At 47.0% G+C, this 18,250-nt stretch overlaps 1 protein-coding gene across 1 annotated transcript in view; it reads left to right on the top strand.

Annotated features, from left to right (window-relative positions):
- Positions 1-16,661, top strand: part of GRK7 (G protein-coupled receptor kinase 7) — a 58,328-nt gene extending 41,667 nt beyond the window's left edge. The window contains exons 3-4 of the mRNA XM_029073661.2: positions 7,213-7,487; positions 16,209-16,661. Coding sequence (XP_028929494.1) covers positions 7,213-7,487; positions 16,209-16,545 — 612 coding nt within the window. The 3' untranslated portion in view covers positions 16,546-16,661. The remainder of the gene's footprint in view (positions 1-7,212; positions 7,488-16,208) is intronic.
- The last annotated feature ends 1,589 nt before the right edge of the window (positions 16,662-18,250 follow it).

Genomic DNA, 18,250 nt, shown 5'->3' on the forward strand with positions numbered 1-18,250 from the left:
TCTGGTGCCTGTGATTAAATAAAACAAGAGACACAGAGATGGCACTGCCAGGGGCACCTCTTGCCAGCAGGTCAACAAAGCAGGGCATGTCAGCTGCTTGGTTGTTTAATGAAGCAGGACCCGTGAACAAAGACCTGTTCGTTAGCAAAGCAACCACTAAGATATGCGGCTGGTGGGATGGACACCATCAAGAATCTCTGTGTTACCTAGAATTCATTCATTCATTCATTTATTCAATAGTATTTATTGAGTGCTTACTATGTGCAGAGCACTGTACGAAGTGCTTAGAAAGTACAATTCAGCAACAGATAGAGGCAATCCCTGCCCAATGATGCATTCAATCATATTTATTGAGCGCTTACTGTGTGCTGAGCACTGTATTAAGTGCTTGGAAAGTACAATTCGGCAACAGATAGAGACAATCCCTACCCCACAATGGGCTCACAGTCTAGAAGGGGGAGACAGACAACAAAACAAAACAAATAGAAAGGCATCACTCCCGTCAAAATAGATAAATAGAACCATAGATAAATGCACATCATTAATAAAATCAGTAGAGCCATAAATACGTACCAGTATTTACAAGTGCTGTGGGGAGGGGAAGTGGATAGGGCAGAGGGAGGGAGCCGGGGCAATGGGAGAGAAGGAGGATTCCCATGGTCTATGTCTCTTCCAGTCTTGAGAGCCTTAGGGTTTTCTCCAAATGATCTGGAAGGTTTTCCCTGAGGAAGATGTGAATGCCAGGACCTGCCAAGAGAGGATAACTTGCCAGGTTTTAGGCTGCAGGAGTTATGCTGCCTAGGCCAGCATTGTTTAGTGAACATGGCTGCTCTATGTGTTTCCCTCACTTTAAAGCTCCCTCTAGTTTAGCGAAGGGAACAAGTAATAACTGTGGTATTTGTTAAACACTTACCATGTACCAAGCCCTGTACTAAAAAAAAGTTTGTTTATTATGTTTGTAATTTATTTATATTAATATCTGTTTCTCCCTCTAGACTGTAAGCTCGTTGTGGGCAGGGACTGTTTATTGTTATATTGTACTCTCCTAAGCACTTAATACGGAGTACTCTGCACACAGTATGCGCTCAATAAATACGATTGAATGAATGACTGAATGAATGAATACTAAGCCCCCCTAAATTGTAAGCTCCCCTGGAGACTGTAAATTGGTTGTGGACAGGGAATGTGTCTGCTATATTGCTATAGTGGACTCTCCCAAGCACTTAGTACAGTGCTCTGCACACAGTAGGCGCTCAATAAATAGCACTGACTGACTGACTTCTAAGCCCTGGGCAACAGTTTGGATGTGTGTGCTATACAAGTGTGCTTTGTCAATCAATCAGTGGCATTTATTGAGCACTTATTAAGCTCTAGATCTCACACTAAGCTCTTAGGAGAATACAACAGAATGGCCTAAGAGAAAGAGCATGAGACTGGAAGTCGGAAGACCTGAGTTCAGGTCCCATCTCTGCGCAGCTTACTCTGTGACCTTGGCCAGGTCACTCAACTTCTCTGGGCCTCAGTTTTCTCATCTGAGGAATGATGTGTGATTTATTTATGTAAATATCTGTAATGTATTTATTTATATTAATGCCTATCTCTCCTTATAGATTGTAAACTCGTTGTGGGCAGGGAATGTGTCTGTTTATTGTTATATTGTACTCTCCCTAGTGCTTAGCTCTGTATACAGTAAGTACTCAATAAATACAATTGAATGAATGAATGAGAGAGATAAATTCACTTGTAAGCTTAGAAAGGGTACAAGCTGGGGCTCTGATCCGTGATGTGCCGGCCAAGACCAAGTCCAGATTCAGGGAGCTGGAAAAAAAGGAGGTGATGGGCAGGGACCCCTGAAGACAGACATCCCCCCCTCACCCAACGAGTCCCTTAGTCTCCGTCCCTTTGTCTCCATCCAGGGACAAATACTGAAGCTCTTTGAGGGCAGAGATCCTATCTACCAACTACTGCATTGTATTCATTCATTCGATAATATTTATTGAGCGCTTACTATGTGCAGAGCACTGTACTAAGCGCTTGGAATGTACAAATCGGTAACAGATAGAGACAGTCCCTGCCCTTTGACGGGCTCACATTCTAATCGGGGGAGACAGACAAAAACAATAGCAATAAATAGAATCAAAGGGATAAACATCTCATTAAAACAATAGCAAATAAATAGAATCAAGGTGATGTACATCTCATTAACAAAATAAATAGGTATTCTTCCAAGTATTTAGAACAATGCTCTGCATACTGTAAGAGCTCAATAGGTAATAAGTGTGATATTTGTTAAGTGCTTACTATGTGCCAAGCACTGTACTAAGTGCTGGATTAGATACAGGATCATCAGGTCTTATATGGGTCTCCCAGTCTAAGTAAGAGGTAGAGCAGGTATTGAATCCCCTTTGCAGATGAGGTCACAGAACAGGTAAGTGGTGGAGTGGGATTAGAATCCTGATTCTCTGACTCCCAGCTCCGGGCTCTTTCCACTAGGCCAAGCTGCTTCCCAATTGATCGACTGAAAAACAAACTGCCAGCCCACGGTGTCCTTCCTGACCATTCCAGCTCTTGCTAATGGTGATATCGTTTTGTCACACCTTGAAAGATACCCCTAATTCCACGGTCAGTCAATCAGTCAATCAATCAATCAATCAATCAATCGTGTTTAGTGAGCACTTACTGTGTGATAGTAGTAGTAATAATAATAATGATGATAATTGTGGTATTTAATAATGGTATTTGTTAAGTGCTTACTATGTGCCAAGCACTGTTCTAAGCACTGAACACTGTTCTAAGCACTGAGCACTGTTCTAAGCGCTGTGCCGGACACTGTACTAAGCGCTAGGGTGGATACAAGCAAATAGTTTTGGACATAGTCCCTGTCTCACATAGGACTCACAGTCTTCATCCTCATTTTACAGATGAGATAACTGAGGCCTAGAGAAATCAAGTGACTTGCCCAAGGTCACGCAGCAGACAAGTGGCAGAGCCGGGATTAGAACCCAGGTCCTTCTTAATCCCAGGCCTGTGTTTATCCAGTACAGGGCACTGTACTGAACTCTTGGGAGAATACAATAAAACAGAATTGGTAGGTACATTTTCTGCCCACATCAAGCCTACAGTCTAGAGTCAATATGGTCCAGTGGGTAGAGCACAGGCCTGGAAGTCAGAGGATTGAGGTTCTAATTCAGGCTCTGTCACTTGTTTGCTGTGTAACCTTGGGCAAGTCACTTACCTTTTCTGTGCCTCAGTTTCCTCAGCTGTAAAATGGAGATCAAATACCTGAGACCCAAGTGGGACAGGAACTGTATCTAACCCGATTAACTTGTTTCAACCCCAGAGATTTGACACATAGTTAGGGTTTAACAAACACCGAAATTATAATGTTTTGAATGGTATTTGTTAAACCTTTCTATATGACAAACACTGTTCTAAGTGCTGGGGAAGATACAAGTTAATTAGGTCAGGCACGGTCCCTCTCCTGCACGGGGCTCTAAGTAGCAGGGAGAACAGATATCCCTATTTTACAGTTGAGGAAACTAGGCACGGAGAATAATAATAATAATGATGATGGTATTTGTTAAGCACTTCCTATGTGCAAAGCACTGTTCTAAGCTCTGGGGGGATACAAGGTGATCAGGTTGTCCTACGTGGGGCTCACAGTCTTACTCCCCATTTTACAGATGAGGTAACTGAGGCCCAGAGAAGTTAAGTGACCTGCCTAAAGTCACACAGCTGACAAGCGGCGGAGCTGGGATTAGAACCCATGACCTCTGATTCCCAAGACCGAGCTCTTTCCACTGAGCCACGCTGCTTCTCCAAAGTTAGGCGACTTGTCCAAGGTCACACAACAACTGGCAGAGCTCGTATTATTTTCATCATCGGCATCATCATTATCACCATCATTACTGTCGGCTCCTACTTCTGGGTGTGCCATCCTGGACAAATTCCTAGAGAATTTGCATGAGAAAAGACAAACATGTTGAATGTCCTTAATTTGGGTTTCCCAGAAACCATCTATCACCAGTTTGGTGCTGAAAATTGTAGCTTCGGTGAGAAACCTGCAGGGCGTTGTTTCCCCCTGCAGCTGTTTCAGCATCTGGAGAGCAAATGCCTTATCACAAACTTTGAGCACATTATGTACCCCTAACTCCACCTCTGCTGCGGGTCTCCTTCCCAGGGTCAGATCACCCCAGGGATGTTCCAGGCAGATGAGATTCCAACCAATTTTTCCCACACCCCAGACCAGTCCCGCCTCCCCTCCCTCATTCACCCACCTGGCATTTAGCAACCTGACCTGGAATGAGTCCTTTAATCTAACGTAAATCCCTCACGTTGCAATCTACTCCCCATTGCTTCTGCTTTGGAACTAGGGAGTAATGGAGAACTGTTGGTCAGCCATCTCAGGTGTATGTTCTTCACAGGCTTGTTGACTTTGAAGGCTCTTAGCCTTTTCTTTTTCACTCCAAAAGATTCCAATTCCTGAGGTGTTTTCTGATCAGCCTTATTACCCAATGATGAAGTGCCCTCTGTGCCTTTCTGTGGACTTCGTGTTCCTCCTGTGCTGCAGAATAATAATGATGATGATGATGATGATATTTATTAAGCCCTTACTCTGTTCTAAGCCCTGGGATGGATGTAAGATAATCAGATCAGATCCAGTCCCTATCCCACAAGGAACTATCACAGGCTAAGAGGAAGGGAGAACTACTTTATCCCCATTTTACAGATGAGGAAACTGAGGCCCAGAAAAGTTAAGTGGACACTGTGGGAAGGTGGTCTATGGTTACGGCTTGCCAACTCTTTTTGGCCATCTTGCCATCTAATCATCTGCCCGTTCTTTGCCCCCAGTAGACTGTGCTGGCTCATGTGTAGCTTTCTGCTCTCTAGGACCCCAAAATCTTTTTCAAACAAACTTAAAGAGCTTCTGGATCTTGGGTCTGGGTTTTCACCTTGGCTTTTCCAATATCCCTGTTCCGATTCTCCCAAAACAAAGGGAGACCCAGAACTCTGGAGAGGATGAAAGACCGTAAGCTCACTGTGGGCAGAGAATGTGTCTGTTTATTGTTATATTGTACTCTCCCAAGCACTTAGTTCAGTGCTCTGCATGCAGTAAATGCTCACTAAATACGATCGAATGAATGAATGAAAGAATGATCAAAGATCACTCATGGGCGTGGAACCCAACAGTTTAGTACAAAGCCCTACACACAGTAGCACTGAATAAATAAGATTGATTGATTGCCTGATAACAATGAGGAACTCCACTCCTGGCTTCTAGCCTCAACTCATCCTTCTCCACCCACTTTGGATATTTGCAGCCAGTGTTTGCCAAACCCTAAATTATGTTTTGGGATATACCCACATTGATTTCACTGATTCACTGATCAGTAGACTGTAAACTCATTGTAAACTCATTGTAAACCAATTAGACTGTAAGGCCGTCAAAGGGCAGGGACTGTCTCTTTCTGTAACCGATTTGTACATTCCAAGTGCTTAGTACAGTGCTCTGCACATAGTAAGTGCTCAATAAATACTATTGAATGAATAAACTCATTGAGGAAAAGAACTGTGTCTTCCACAAGTGCTTTATAAAGTACTGTGCCCTCAGTAGATGTCCAGTACGGCACTCTGCACACAATAGATGTTCAGTACAGTACCTGGCACATAGTAAGCATCCAATATAGAGCCTCACACACTGTAGATACCCAATAAAATGTTCTTCAGAAAGTAGGTGTTGAGTACAGTCCTCTCCATGAAGGATTACATTAAATACTGTTGAATGAGTGAATGAATGAATGACCAAAATCCTTTTTTGCCCTAATGTATATGTAATGCCAGCCTAACGGCGTGCTCTATTATCTTGCTTAAAGCGGATCAGAAAAAAATCAATCAGTGGGATTTATCGAGTGCCAACTAGGTGCTGAGCACTGTAGTAAGCACTTGGGAGAGTACAGAACAACAGAATTAGCATACACATTCCCAGCCCAAAAAGCTCAAGGTTCTAAAACAATTCCAATCTAAAAGCACACAGGCTTTTAGAGCAGATGTTTTGTCATTTCTAAATGGAAAGAGATGAAACATTTTGCCAGAAGTAATAAAATGTCCAGGCCGGCCCTCCCAGTGACCCTCCCGGAGGCTGGGAGCTGGGGAGTAGAGAGAAGGGTCCTCCCCAGACCAGCCCAAAACACCCCTAATGCCTACTGGTCTGCCCACTGTCACCAGCCTGCTAAAACAAGCATTTGTGGCTACTTTCATGTGGCTCTTCCCCTCCCCTCAGCTCCCTCTCTCTGCAGCCTCAGTGCCAGAAACCGACCAGTCCGGAGCAGCACGGTGTCCAAGAGCCGGGATTACATCCAGGGAGCCAGAGGGTTCCCCAGTCTCCCCAAGTGGTCGTAGCCATGGGGCTCTGCTCTTTGCTGGCCAACTCCCTTAGCTGGCCTAGTGGAAAGAGCTTGGCTTGGCTCTCTCTACTATCTTCCCTAACTCTAACCTATTTTAATGCCTATCTTCCCCTGTAGGCCACAAGCTCTTGAAAGGCAAGGATTGCATCTACTGACTCTTTTATATTGTACTTTCCCAAGTGCCTAGCACAGTGCTGTGTACACCGAGAGTGCTCAGTAAATACCCTTGATTGAGTGACTGATCGATTGATTCTAATCCAGGCTCCTCCACCTATAATAATAAGAACGATAATAGTAATAACTGTGGTATTTAAGTGCTTACTATGTGCCAGACACTGCTCTAAACACTGGGGTGGATACGAGCAAGTCAGGTTGGACACAGTCCCTGTCTCACATGGGGCTTACAATCTTAATTCCCATTTTCCAGATAAGGTAACTGAGGCACAGAGTAGTGATGTGATTTGCCCAAGTTTCCACAGCAGACACATGGCGGAGCTGGAATTAGAACCCAGATCCTTCTTACTCCCAGGCCCGTGCTCTATCCACTAGGCCATGCCTCTCACACCCCTGCCGGCTGTGTGACCTGGGGCAAGTCATTTAACTTCTCTGGACCTCAGTTTCCTCATCTATAAAGTGAGGATTCAGTACCTGTCCTCCCTCCCACTTAGACTGCGAGCCCTATGTAGGACAGAGACTGTGTCTGACTGTGTCCGATCTGACTGTATGGTATCTACTCCAGCGCTTAACCCAGTCCTCGGCCCAGATTCCCCAGTTATGATTATGACAACTGTCTTTCACCTTGCCATAGGCTGGGACCAATGGCTACATGGCTCCCGAGATCTTGAGGGAAGAGGAGAGCTATTCCTACCCCGTGGACTGGTTCGCCATGGGCTGCAGCATCTACGAGATGGTGGCTGGGAGAACGCCATTCAAGGACTTCAAAGAGAAGATCAGCAAAGAGGAGCTCAAGAAAAGGACCTTGGAAGACGAGGTCAAATTCAACCACCCCGGCTTCACTGAGGAAGCGAAGGACATCTGCCGACTCTTCCTGGCCAAGAAACCAGAGCAGCGACTTGGGAGCAGGTAGGTTGGCTTCCAGCTCATCCGCTTGTCTACTCTGTGACTTTGGGCAGGGCACTTCCCTCCTCTATGCCTCAGTTACCTCATCTGTAAAATGGGGATTGAGACTTTAGTCCCAAATGGGATAGGGACTGTGTCCAACTCACTTTGCTTGTACCCACCCAAGTGCTTAGTATAGTGCCTGGCACATAGTAAGCCCTCAACAAATACCATCATTATTATTATTAGGTCTTTACCTATCTTTAGCCAAGCCAGAGGATAGACTTTCTGGGTTTGCAGTATTCTGGGATGTTGGCTTGACAACTTGGTCGCGGGGCTCAGTGATACTTCCCAGATGGAGAAAAGATGCAGCCGCTGCTAAAAGCCCCAGAAAGTTGACTCGCCGGGTTTTGTCTGTTGACCTGCCCTCTTATCCCTTTCCTGTGGCATGGAGTAAGCACTTAACAGGTACCGCAGTTAGTAATAATGATAATAATAATAATTTTGGTACTTGTTAAGCATTTACTATGTGCCAAGCACTGCTCTAAACACTGGAATAGATACAAGTTAATCAGGTGGGACACAGTCTCTGTCCCACATGGGGCTCACAGTCTTAATCCCTCATGGGAACTGAGGAAATGAAGTAATTTACTCAGGGTCACACAGCAGGCAGGTGGCAGAGATGGGATTAGAACCCAGGTCATTGTGACTCCCAGGCCTGTACTTTATAATAATAATAATAATGGTATTTTTTAAGTTCTTACTATATGCCAGACACTGTACTAAGCACTCGGGTGGATACAAGCTAATTGGGTTGGATACAGTCCCTGTCCGGCATAGGGATCACAGTCTTAATCCCTATTTTGCAGATGAGATAACTGAGGGCCCAAGAAGTGAAGTGACTTGCCCAAGGCCACACAGCAGACAAGTGGCAGAGCAGAGATCAGAACCAATGACCTCTAACTCCGAGGCCCATTTACTATCCACTATGCCGTGCTGACTATGGGAGCAGGATGGGGATTGGGTTTTTTAGGGGAATTTGTTAAGCATTCACTATGTATCATATACTGTTTTAGGCACTGAGGTAAATGCAAGTTAAATAGGTCAGGAACAATCCCTGTCCAAAATGGGCCTCACAGTCTGAGAGGGAGAAAAGAAGTGAAACATAAAGTGAAATGACTTGTTCAAGGTCACTCAGAAAGCATTTGGCAGAGCTGGGATTAGAGCCCTGGTTCTCTGACACCCAGGCCATGCTCTTTCCACTAAACCCAAGCTGCTTCTCAGGGAAAGTGAGGCAACCTAGAAGGAAGACAGTAACCTCTCTGGAATCTGTTTGGGGTGGAGTCTCTTTGGGCCCCAGATATCCAGGGCACTGACTGGTCAGGGAGCAGGGGAGGGGGGGGTCTCCACCCAAGAGGATGACCCGTGGTGGGAGTGGGGGACCCTTACCCACCTCGGGTCCACTTGTAGCTGAATGACAGTTTTGACTCCACCCCCAGGTGGAAATGCACTTTGTTAGTTATCAGAAAACACTGATTCACTGAAAATTGTTCATCGGAGGTAGGAGAGGGCACTGGACAAGTGTAATGCAACATGGGTAAAGAACCTCATGGTGTGCAAGGTCCCAGTATCCTCCAAAAGTTAGTGGAAGAAGAAGGATTTTGGCTAAACTTGAGTGGATTCTTCATTCTAGTCAAAGTGTGTTTTTAGGCTCTGAAGAGCCCCAATGACCCCTATAAATCCTCCTTTGTGTCCAGTTCTTTCAGCTGGCTGGTGGGAACCAGGGCAGCACCCACTCCTTTTGGACTTGGCAGCCCCGGGCAAAGATCAGCTGCAATGGGCCGGTCACCCCGTAGAGGTCTTTTCCCAAGGACCAGGAGGTGAAATCAATCAATCCATGGTATTTATTGAGCCCGGGAGAGTACAACAGACCTGATAGACACGTTCCCTGCCCAAAACAAACTTGTAGTCTAGAGGGGGAGACAGATATTAACATAAATACAGAATTTATAATACATAATTTTTAGATAAGTACATAAGTGCCGTAAAAATGCCCAGAAGGCTGACTTGGTTTCCCTGGTCTCTGGTCTTCTCTGAGGTGAGACTCTTTTACTCTCAGGTTTGATTGGTCAGCAGGGGCTGAGGCATCACAGAGAGCAGGAAGGCCTCTACCCTGAGATGTCTCAGTGATGGCAACGTCATCAACCCCACAATTCTCGCTGAACTCAGGCGCTTCCCCCGAGAGACAGCACCGCCGGGCTCCCTGTAGGCTCTGCTCACTTTACAAGTTCTCACCCACAGAAAATCCTTCATTTCCCTTTTCACCCCTTCCTTATCGGAGGCTCTCTGTGGTCTGGATAGTTCCAAAATGAAGGGAATACCGAATCTGGAGAAGGCCCGTTCAGAAATAACTCCCCAGAGCTTGACTTGCTCCTCTTATGCAGACGTTCTCAGTGTACCTCCATCTTGTCTATCTCTCCACCGACCTCTCGCCCACATCCTGCCTCTGGCCTGAAATGCCCTCCCTCCTCATATCTGTCAATCTCCCCCAACTTCAAAGTCTTATTGAAGGCACTCTCCTCCAAGAGGCCTTCCCTGACTAAGCCCTCCTTCCCTCTTCTCCCGCTCCCATCTGTGTCACCCTGACTTGTTTTTTTTATTCTTCCATCCTCCCAGCCCCACAGCACTTATGTCCATATGTGTCATTTATTTATATTAATATCTGTCTCCGCCTCTAGACTGTAAGCTGGTTGTGGGCAGAGAATGTGTCTGTTTTACTGTTGTATTCTACTCTCCTAAGCACTTAGTACAGTGCCCCACACAAAGTAAGTGCTCAGTAAATATGATTGACTGATTGACTCTTCAGCTGTAGCTGTTGGGTGTTGCCATCCACCCTGGCTGCCTTCTGCAGTGGGCAGAAGGCTGCTCTATAGGTTCCGCTGCCCAGGTCAGGGGCACTGGGCACACCGGTTCAGCAGTGGGGCCACAGAGGCTGGGACCTGGACACCTGAGGCCAGCCCTGGGAGGGCTGGGGGACTCGCCTGCCTGCCCCCCACCCGTGAAGCTAGGCGCATTTCTGAGCACGGCATGGAGTACCCCAAAGGATTATATAAGGTGTTTTCTCATCCAGGAGAAGACGGAGACCTTTGGGGCGGCTGGACACTGACATTATTGTGTATCTTTGTATCACATGGGTGCTCTTTGCCGCTTTCTCGTCTGAACAGGGTCCAAGACACACAACCTCACCCCCAACCCCCTCCCCTCAGGACCTGGGCAGGGCCCGGGTGACCTTGCACGGCCTGTCCGCCCTGGCCAGGCGCAGAGGTCTGGCCCACCCTGCTGTGTTCAGCCCTGCTAACCTTTGGGTCAGAAAGCGTCCTCCCAGATGATGGTGGCATTTGTTAAGCGCTACTATGTGCCAAGCACTGAGCGGAGCTGGGCCGGTCGGCCAGCCCACTCTCCGCAGCGCGTTCCTCTGGGAGCGGTGCGGGGGTGGTCTCTGCCGGTAATCTCGGCACAACCCATGGGGTAACGTCCTAGCCGGAGCATGTCAGCACGTTCCCCCCAGTGGGATGGAATGGGGGAGAAGCCAGTGCTCCCGAGTTGCAAGGGGGATTGGGCTAGAAGACTGGGGGTTGGGCCAGAGGCAAGAGGCCAGCTTCCCATGACACTATGGGAGGGACATGAAGACACCCCAAACTGTCCCCTGGTGGGAGTTGCCCCCACGGGGCTGGGGAAGTCACCCTTTGTGGAAGCTGGAAGCCAAGCTTGCTGGGTCTGCTTTGTCCCAGGTGAGCCTCAAACAGCTTCCCTTTCAGAAGGAAGATCCATAAATAATAATAATAATTATGGTATTTGTTAAGCACTTACTATGTGCCAGGCACTGTACTAAGTACTGGGGTGGATACAAGCAAATTGGCTTGGACACAGTCCCTGTCCCACATGGGGCTCACAGTCTCCATCCCCATTTTGCAGATGAGGTAACCGGGGCCCAGAGAATTGAAGTGACTTGCCCAAGGTCACACAGCAGACAGGTGGTGGAGCCAGGATTAAAGCCTATGACCTTCTGACTTCCAGGCCCATGATCTGTCCACTACACCATGCTGCTTCTCCAAACAACCAATCAATGGTATTTATTGATTGAGCACTTACTGTGTACAGAGCACTGTACTAATAATAATGATACTAATCAATCAATAAGTGGTATTTTTTGAGCACTAACTATGTGCAGAGCGCTATACTAAGCTCCTGGAGGAGTACAATACAACAATCAGTCAATCATATTTATTGAGCGCTTACTGTGTGCAGAGCACTGCACGAAGCTCTTGGGAGAGTACAACACAACAATATAACAAACACATTCCCAGCCCATGATGACTTTACAACAGAATTGGTATATACGTTCCCTGCCCATTAGAAGCTTGCAGTCTAGAGGGGATGCAGTCAGACATTAATATTAACAAATAAATGAACAGATAAAGGTCCTCCCCAGATCCCTCTCATTGGGCAGGGGAAGCCACTCACCATCCCCTTTCAAGTTTGACCTTCGGGAGCCATAAGGTCGATCCCGCCTCCAAGAATTTAAGCCATTCAGGATGGGGTCAGCTCCTCCTCCAGCCTCCACTCCTTCCCAGACTTTATAAGCAGCATGATTTAGTGGATAGAACATGGGCCTAAGAGTCAGAAGGACCTGGCTTCTAATCCTGGCTCTGTCACTAGTGTGCTCTGTGAACTTGAGCGAGTCACTTCTCTGGACCTCAGTTACTTCATCTGGAAAATGGGGATTAAGACTGTGAGCCCCATGTGGGACAGGGACTGTGTCCAATCTGATTAACTTGTATCTACCCCAGTACTTATAACTGTACTTGGCATAGGGTAAACACTTAACAAGTATAATTATTGTTATTAATATTACTATTAAGGATCAATGACAACAATCCCCACTGTGAATCTATGGGGCACTTTCCCCAAAGTATTATAACACCAGTGATAATAGTAATGATGGTATTTGTTAAGCGTTTACTATGTGCCGAGCACTGTTCTAAGCACTGTGTAGATACAAGGTAATCAGATTGTCCCACGTGGGGCTCACAGTCTTAATCCCCATTTTCCAGATGAGGTAACTGAGGCACAGAGAAGTTAAGTGACTTGCCCAAAGTCACACAGCTAAGTGGCAGAATCAGGATTAGAACCCACGACCTCTGACTCCCAAGCCCAGGCTCTTTCCATTAAGCCACGCCGCTTCTCCAAGTGATCTCATCAAGCGCTTAGTACAGTGCTCTGCATACAGGAAGTGCTCAATAAATACCATAGATTGATCCAGTCCTCTCCCCAGCCCCGTGAGACAGGGAGAGGCCAATGATATTCTCCCCATTTTACAGGCGGGGGAAACTGAGGCCCAGAGACGTTAAATAACCTGCCCAAAGACACACAGGAGGCCAGTGGAAGTCTCCCAAATCCAACCTGGATGTTCTTCCCTCAGCCCACATCCCTTGGGTGGGATGACTCCCTTTCCACCTCCCCTTCCACCCCCTCCAGAGGTAGTGCCCCGGAACACAGCTGAAGGACCCTGTCAGAGACAGCTACCCCTCTGTATCCTTTCCCAGTTCCTCCTCCGAGGGGTGCAACTTCAGAGCTGGAGCGGCCTACATAACCTACGCCAATAAATGACAAGTAATAATAAAGCCTCTAGACTGTAAGCTCCTTGTGAATAAGGTACACATCTACCAACTCTTTTTACAGTGTACTCTCCCAAGCCAACAGGATTTGGCTATGTATTAAACATGGGGGGTGAAAAGGCAGGAGGAGTCAAGGATAATGCAGCGTGATAGATCATGGGCCTGGGAGTCAGAGGGACCCGAGTTCTAATGTCGGCTCTGCCACTTTTCTACTGTGTGACCTTGGGCAAGTCACTTTACTTCTGTATGCCCCAGTTATCTCATCTGTAAAATGGGGATGAAGACTGTGAGACTCAGCTGGGATGGGGACTGTGTTCAACCCAATTAACTTGTATGTACCTTAGCACTCAGTACAATGTCTGGCACGTAGAAAATGCTAAACAAGTACCATAAAAAATAATGCCAGGGTTGTGCCAGGGTTATATCGATTATGATGGGCAAGTGAAGTGGAGATTATTTGGGAGAGAAGATCAGAGTTCAGTTTTGGATTTATTGAACTTGAGGTGCTGACAAGCTATTCCTTGGAGAGATGTCCTGGAGGCCAGGGAAATATGAGATTGCAGAGGAAATGAAAAGTTGGATTAGCCAAGGATATTTGGGAGACATTCCCATAAAAATGGTACTTGAAGCCAAGGGAGTGAGTGGAAAATGAGAAAGAAAGGGGACCTACAACAGAGGCTTATGGGACACCCACACTTAGGGAAAGAGAAGCAGAGGACCAAGCAGCATGGCCTAGTGGTTAGAGCACAGGCCTGGCCATCAGAAGGACCTGCATTCTAATCCCCGCTCCACCACTTGTCTGCTGTGTATCTTTGGTCAAGTCACTTCATTTCTCTATGCCTCGGTGATCTCACCTGTGACATGGCAATTAAGGCTGTGAGCCCCATTTGAGATATGGGTCGGGTCCAACTGGATTACTTTGTATCTACCCCAGCACTTAGAACAGTATCTGGCACATAGTAAGTGCCTAACAAATACCATTAAAAAAAAAGAAAAGAAGAGCCAGTGAAAGAGACTGAGAAAAAGTGGCTAGTGAGGAAAGAAGAGAACCTATAGAGAACTGTGCCAGTACAACCAAGGTTAGAATAGTTTTTCCAGAAGGGAGAGGTCCACAGTGCCAAAAGCAGCTGTAGCAATAAAGGAAGATTAGTGTAGGATCCATTCGATTTGGAGAGGTGGCGATCACTGGAGGCCGAAGGGAAAGCGGTCTCAGTAGAGCAAAGAGTAGAAACCCGACTGTGAGTTGGAAGAGACAAAGGGGAAACAGCAGGTCAGTACAACCTGTTTGAGGAGTTTGGACAGGGATGGGAATAGGGGATTGGGTGTTAGCTGGATGGTGCAATGGGTGGGGCGGGAAGAAGAGTGGGAACAAGTATTTTTAGAATAAGTACTTTAGAAAAGGAGAAATGTGGCCTAGAGGAAAAATCACAGAACTGGGGGTCAGGGGGCCTGGGCTCTGCCACTTGACTGTTGTGCGAGCTTGGACAAGTCACTTATTGTTTCTGTGCCTCAATTTATTCATCTGGAAATGGGGATAAATGTCTGTTCACTTTCCCTCTTATCCTGGGAGCCCCATGTGGGACAGGGACTGTGACCTCTTTGATGATACTCTATTTACCCCAGTGCTTAGTACAGTGCGAGGCACATAGTAAATGCTAACAAGTGCCGTAAGTGTTTTTAAAAGGTTAAAGGGGGAAGATTTGATAGTAGGTGGGAGATCTCTGAAGTGATGATGAGAAGGAGGAGTAGATGGAGGGTTGGGGAGGGAGGGAACTGGGCAGTTGAAAAGACTTTGGGGAGACACACTTTCTCCAGAAATCTCAGGCCTCTGGGCACCTGGGTTGGCATTCTTTATTCACTCTTTCCAGGAACAAACACCATCAGGGTCCCAGATCCAGCCCATCCCCAATCCAGCCTCCAAGCCAGCTCCACCCCGGCCCCTTCCCAGCCTAAGTCCAACCCCCATCTCAGCCCCAGCCTCAGCCCTCGCCCTAGCCCCAGTTCCAGCTCCAGCCTGTACAGACCTAGCCCTTGACCTGGCCTCAGCTGGGCTGAACTCGGGAGAAGAGACAATAATAATAGTAATAATAATTGTGGTATTTGTTAAGCCCTTACTATGTACCAGGCACTGTTCCAAGCACTGGGATAGATATAAGGTAATTGGGTTGGACACAGTCCCTGTCCCACATAAGACTCACAGAGTTAATCCCCATTTTACAGATAAGGGAACTGAGGCCCAGAGAAGTGAAGTGACTTTCCCAAGGTCACAGAGCAAACATAGGCAGAAGTGGGTTTAGAACCCAGTTCCATCTGACTCCCAGGCCCATGCTCTATCCACTAGACCACGCTACTTCTCCGTTTGCTTCTCAGACCTACGGGTAGGAGGCTTCGCAGCCTGAGCCCTCCCTTTCCCTCTGTTCCTCCTCCCCTCCCCATTGCCCCTATTCCCTCCCTCTTTTCTACCCCCTTCCCTACCCCCTTCCCCTCCCCACAGCACTTGTGTATATTTTTGTATATTTATTACTAGAGAAGCAGCATGGCTCAGTGGAAAGAGCCCGGGCTTGGAAGTCAGAGGTCATGGGTTCGAATCCCAGCTCTGCCACTTGTCAGCTGTGTGACTATGGGCAAGTCGCGTAACTTCTCTGTGCCTCAGTTACCTCATCTGTAAAATGCAAATTAACTGTGAGCCTCACGTGGGACAACCTGATTACCCGGTATCTGCCCCAGTGCTTAGAACAGTGCTCTGCATGTAGTAAGCACTTAAATACCAACATCATTATTATTATTATCATTATTACTCTATTTTATTAATGATGTTTAAATATCTATGATCCTATTAATCAGTTTTGATGATAGTAAGGCCGGTCTACTTGTTTTGTTTTGTTGTCTGTCTCCCCCTTCTAGACTATGAGCCCGTTGTTGGGTAGGGATTGTCTCTATCTGTTGCCGAATTGTACTTTCCAAATGCTTAGTACAGTGCTCTGCACACAGTAAGCACTCAATAAATACATTTGAATGAATGAAAAGCCCCATCCTTAACTGATATTCCCACCTCTGGCCTCCACAGAAACCCGGATGATGACCCCAGGAAGCATGCGTTTTTCAGGACAATCAACTTCCCCCGCCTGGAGGCCGGCCTGGTGGATCCACCGTTCGTGCCCGACCCGTCCGTGGTGTACGCCAAAGACGTGGCCGACATCGCCGACTTTTCAGAAATCCGGGGGATTGAATTTGATGACAAAGACAAGAAGTTCTTCCAGAAGTTTGCCACCGGCGCGGTCCCCATAGCCTGGCAGGAGGAGATCATTGAGACGGGGCTCTTCGAGGAGCTGAACGACCCCAGCAGGGCTGCCGGCTGTGCCAACGGAGATGGGGCCCGGTCGGGGGTGTGTGCGTTGTTGTGAGCCCCCGGGCTGGTCCTCCCCGGCCCTCCCGCATCCTGATGCTGAAGTTGCCACCGGGCAGGGGTGGGGAGGGATAGGAATTTGGGGCTGGCCCCGTCCGGCCCAGTTCCCAGACCCTCCTGGGTGACAGGTCAGCTTTCCCAGCACTGTCCACGGAGAGTCTGGGGAGTTGAGATCCCAGCCGATCTTTGCTTTCTCCTTTTCCAGCAGTTGCTTTCATGCTTTCATCTCCTCGAGGTGCTCACAGGAGCAGGCCTGCTCTGAGCAGGACCGTGAGCCGGTGCTCAGGCTCTCTTACTGGGTTCTCTGCTCCAGACACAGAGCAGGTGCTGGTGGGGAGGAGGTGGGCTATTTTCCCAAACACGGATTTCCCTGGCTGTGTTAGAGTATTGGTCGTCTCCCTAACAGGCATGTCAAATCCCTCCATTTCTCAGCATCGGTGGCATTTCAAGCTGGAGAAGCAGCGTAGCTTAGCGGATAGGGCAGGGGCCCGGGCGTCAGAAGGACCTGGTTTCTAATCCCGGCTCTACCACGTGTCTGCTGTGACTTGTCTGAACCTCAGTTACCTCATCTGTAAAATGGGGATTAAGAGTTTGAGCCCCATGTGGGGCGGGGATTGCATCCAACCTGATTAACTTTTAACTACTATGACAGCTTAAGTCAACAACAAGGCTTAACACAGTGCTTGGCATGTAGTAAAAGAGTACAAAATGGAGAATAATGTCCCTTAGGAAGTAAAATCCTGCACCAAAATTGCCCACAAATGCAGACATGAAAACAACAGTGATAAAAAACCACAAGTATTTTAGCTATATGATCAAATAGCAGTGTAAATATGGACCAATAATAAAAAGATTTTTGAATGAGTTTTTGTGTACATATGTAAAATCTTAATCTTCAATACGTTGCCTTCCAAACGGTAGTCAACAAAAAAGACCCCTTGTGCTAAATATAGAAATCTGCCATTAAGTAATACTAAATTGAAGGGAGATTTAATCTCTGTAAACAAGTCAGCCCAGATACTTAAAAGGTGGAGGGGGAGAAGATAGACTTTGTACTTGCTGCAAAACCAGGGCGTTATCTTGAAGTGAAATAGCACTGTAAGAAATCAAATTAAAATTCAATAATTTTATCAGGAGAGTGCCAAGTGAAGAGCATTATGATGGGGACCTCCCATCCATCAAGGGACAGACAATAGGAGCAAAATCCTTGGTCCCTGACAGTTAATCAGTTGATCAATCAAAGATATTTATTGAGTGCTTGCCATGTGCCGAGAGTGCTTGGGAGAACATAACACAGCAGAGTTGGTAGATGCCATCCCTGTCCATGAGGAGCTGCCAGTCTAGAGGGGAGGCAGACATTAAAATCTATTACTGCTCTTTAAGGAGTTTACAGTCCAACGGAAGCTTACGGTCTCATGAAAAACTCCATATTTTGACTTTCAAGTTATCTTTAAAATAAAAACTTCCCCCTGCTTTCTTGGTGAAGGTGATCCTCCCCTGTAGGTGAGTCCTGAAAACCATAAGTAAAATGTCCATGGAAATGTGCCTGAGGGCTTGCGGTGGGATTTGGGAACACGCCTCCACCTTCTGTCAGAACCTTGTTAGGACCTAGGAGCCTGGCTGTCCCGATTTCTGGGAGCGTAGAGAAGCATTCATTCATTCATTCAATCGTATTTATTGAGCACTTACTGTGTGCAGAACAC

The sequence above is a fragment of the Ornithorhynchus anatinus genome, chromosome 1, assembly GCF_004115215.2.
Source record: "Ornithorhynchus anatinus isolate Pmale09 chromosome 1, mOrnAna1.pri.v4, whole genome shotgun sequence".
Lineage (NCBI taxonomy): Eukaryota > Metazoa > Chordata > Mammalia > Monotremata > Ornithorhynchidae > Ornithorhynchus > Ornithorhynchus anatinus.